The sequence below is a fragment of the Bos taurus genome, chromosome 19 (assembly GCF_002263795.3).
Source record: "Bos taurus isolate L1 Dominette 01449 registration number 42190680 breed Hereford chromosome 19, ARS-UCD2.0, whole genome shotgun sequence".
Lineage (NCBI taxonomy): Eukaryota > Metazoa > Chordata > Mammalia > Artiodactyla > Bovidae > Bos > Bos taurus.
Genome location: NC_037346.1, coordinates 37,974,427 through 37,977,560, shown reverse-complemented (window position 1 = coordinate 37,977,560; position 3,134 = coordinate 37,974,427). Strand labels below are relative to the sequence as shown.

At 41.6% G+C, this 3,134-nt stretch overlaps 1 protein-coding gene across 1 annotated transcript; it reads left to right on the top strand.

Moving 5' to 3' along the window:
- The first annotated feature begins 1,489 nt into the window (after positions 1–1,489).
- LOC784122 (dnaJ homolog subfamily A member 2-like) lies at positions 1,490–2,708 on the top strand. The gene is given in 2 exon segments (XM_059878377.1): positions 1,490–1,602; positions 1,604–2,708. Coding segments are annotated over 2 exon segments (1,218 nt in total).
- The last annotated feature ends 426 nt before the right edge of the window (positions 2,709–3,134 follow it).

The window sequence follows — 3,134 nt, the reverse complement described above, 5'->3', positions numbered from 1 at the left end:
GAAGTGATGGGACAAGATTCCATGATCTTAGTTTTCTGAATATTGAGTTTTAAACCAACTTTTCATGTTCCTCTTTCACTGTCATCAAGAGGGTCTTTAGTTCTTCTTTGCTTTCTGCCAAAAGGGTGGTGTCATCTGCATATGTGAGGTTATTGATATCTCTCCCAGCAATCTTGATTCCAGCTTGTGCTTCATCCAGCTGAGTGTTTCTCACAATGTATTCTGCATATAAGTTAAATAAGCAGGGTTAAATAAGCAGGGTTAATAAGCATATGTTAAATATATAGCCTTGATGTACTCCTTTCCCTATCTGGAACCAGTCTTTTGTTCCATGTCCAGTTCTAACTGTTGCTTCCTGACATGCACACAGATTTCTCAAGAGGCATGTCAGGTGGTCTGGTATTCCCATCTCTTTAAGAATTTTCCACAGTTTGTGGTGATCTGCACAGTCAAAGGCTTTGGCATAGTCAATAAAGCAGAAGTAGGTGTTTTTCTGGAATGCTTTTGCTTTTTTGATGATCCAGAGGATGTTGGCAATTTGATCTCTGGTTCCTCTGCCTTTTCTAATTCCAGCTTGAACATCTGGAAGTTCATGGTTCACATACTGTTGAAGCCTGGCTTGGAGAATTTTGAGTATTACTTTACTAGAGTGTGAGATGAGTGCAATTGTTTGATAGTTTGAGCATTCTTTGGCATTGCCTTTCTTTGGGATTGGAATGAAAACTGACCTTTTCCAGTCCTGTGGCCACTGCTGAGTTGTCCAAATTTGCTGGCATATTGGGTACAGCACTTTCACAGCATCATCTTTTAGGATTTGAAATAGCTCAACTGGAATTCAATCACCTACTCTAGCTTTGTTCATAGTGATGCTTCCAAAGGCCCACTTGACTTCTTATTCCAGGATGTCTGGCTCTAGGTGAGTGATCATACCATGGTGATTATCTGGGTCGTGATGATCTTTTTTGTGTAGTTCTTCTGTGTATTCTTGCCACACATTCTTAATATCTTCTGCTTCTGTTAGGTCCATACCATTTCTGTCCTTTATTGAGCCCATCTTTGCATGAAATGTTCCCTTGGTATCTCTAATTTTCTTGAAGAGATCTCTAGTCTTTCCCATTCTATTGTTTTCCTCTATTTCTTTGCACTGATCACTGAGGAAGGCTTTCTTATCTCTCCTTGCTATTCTTTGGAACTCTGCATTCCAATGGGTTATTCAGTTTTAATCCTGTTTTCCTCTCTAGTAGTTTTAATAAAGAACTGTTGAGAGAAAGAAAGAACTGTAATTCCCCCATCACTACTATTTAATGATTTCAGCAAAAATTGATACTCCCTTTGGTCAAGGGGTTGAGTGTGACTATCTGCAAAGAAGATAAAATATGGCATGCCTGCTCGCTGTCTCAGCCCACACCGCCGCCGCCGCTGCTTAGGGCCCGGCTTCGCTCCTCCTGCTTCTCCGCCTTCTTGCCTGTGCGCTGCCAGGCTGGCCGCCATGGCGAACATGGCTGACAGGAAACTGTACATCCAGGGCGTCCCGCGTGGCGCCAGCGAGAATGAACTGAAGAAGGCATATAGAAAGTTAGACAAAGAATACTATCCTTATAAGTCCAAATGCTGGTGACAGATTCAAAGAAATAAGTTTTTCATATGAAGTACTATCAAATCCTGAGAAGCGGGAACTATGTGACAGATATGGAGAACAAGGTCTTCGGGAGGGTAGTGGTGGAAGTGGTGGCATGGATGATATTTTCTCTCACATTTTTGGTGGAGGCTTATTTGGCTTCATGGTCAATCAGAGCAGAAGTCGAAATGGCAGAAGAAGAGAAGACATGATGCATCCACTCAAAGTATTTTTAGAAGACCCGTGTAATGGCAAGACAACCAAATGGCAACTTAGCAAGAATGCCCTCTGTGGTGCACGCAGTGGCCAAGGTGAGAAGTCTGGAGCTATTCAGAAGGGTAGTGCTGGTCGGGGTCGAGGTGTACAAATCATGATCAAACAGCTGGCTCCAGGAATGGTACAGCAGATGCAGTCTGTGTGTTCTGACTGTAACGGAGAAGGAGAGGTAATTAATGAAAAGGACCGCTGTAAAAAATGTGAAGGGAAAAAGGTGATTAAAGAAGTCAAGATTCTTGAAGTCCACATAGACAAAGGCATGAAACATGGACAGAGAATTACATTTACTGGGGAAGCAGACCAGGTCCCAGGAGACGTTGTTCTTTTGCTACAAGAAAAAGAACATGAGGTGTTCCAGAGAGATGGGAATGATTTGCACATGACATATAAGACAGGACTTGTTGAAGCTCTGTGTGGATTTCAGTTCACATTTAAGCACCTTGATGGACATCAGATTGTGGTAAAATACCCCCCTGGCAAAGTAATCGAACCAGGATGTGTTCTTATAGTTCAAGGTGAAGGAATGCCACAATATCATAATCCCTTTGAAAAAGGTGATCTTTACATAAAGTTTGATGTGCAGTTTCCTGAAAACAACTGGATCGACCTAGACAAGCTTTCTGAATTAGAAGATCTTCTGCCATCTAGACCAGAAGTTCCAAATATTATTGGAGACACCGAGGAGGTAGAGCTTCAAGAATTTGATAGCACTCAGGGCTCAGGAGGTGGTCAGAGGCATGACGCCTATAATGATAGCTCTAATGAAGAAAGCAGTAGCTATCATGGATCAGCAGTGCGATGTGCCCATCAGTAGACTCTGCAAACAAATTGCACAGGTGGATTTTCTTTCCACATTGGTCTGGTTTGTTTTCTGCAATCCAGCTGGAGCATCTGGTCAACCCAGATGAACTGATGGACATCTGTTGGTCTATGTGTAACTTTTTAAATTGGTATAATATCTACAGAGTATATAATTTAAACTAACCGCAAAGCTTTACATCTTCATCTCGACTGTTCTATAGCAGAATAAAAAACTTGAAAGGAAACAAGACTCCCTTTCACACATGGATTATAAATTTCAGTCCTGATATCTGTGCTTGATTTTTATCAGTTTTGTGTAGATTTTGTGTTTCATATTTTAAATTCAAATCCCACATTGTAAAGTTTCTATACATTTTGTCCTGAAGCTTTGTGTTTGGCTGCACCTGCATGCTGCTGCTAAGTCGCTTCAGTCGTGTCC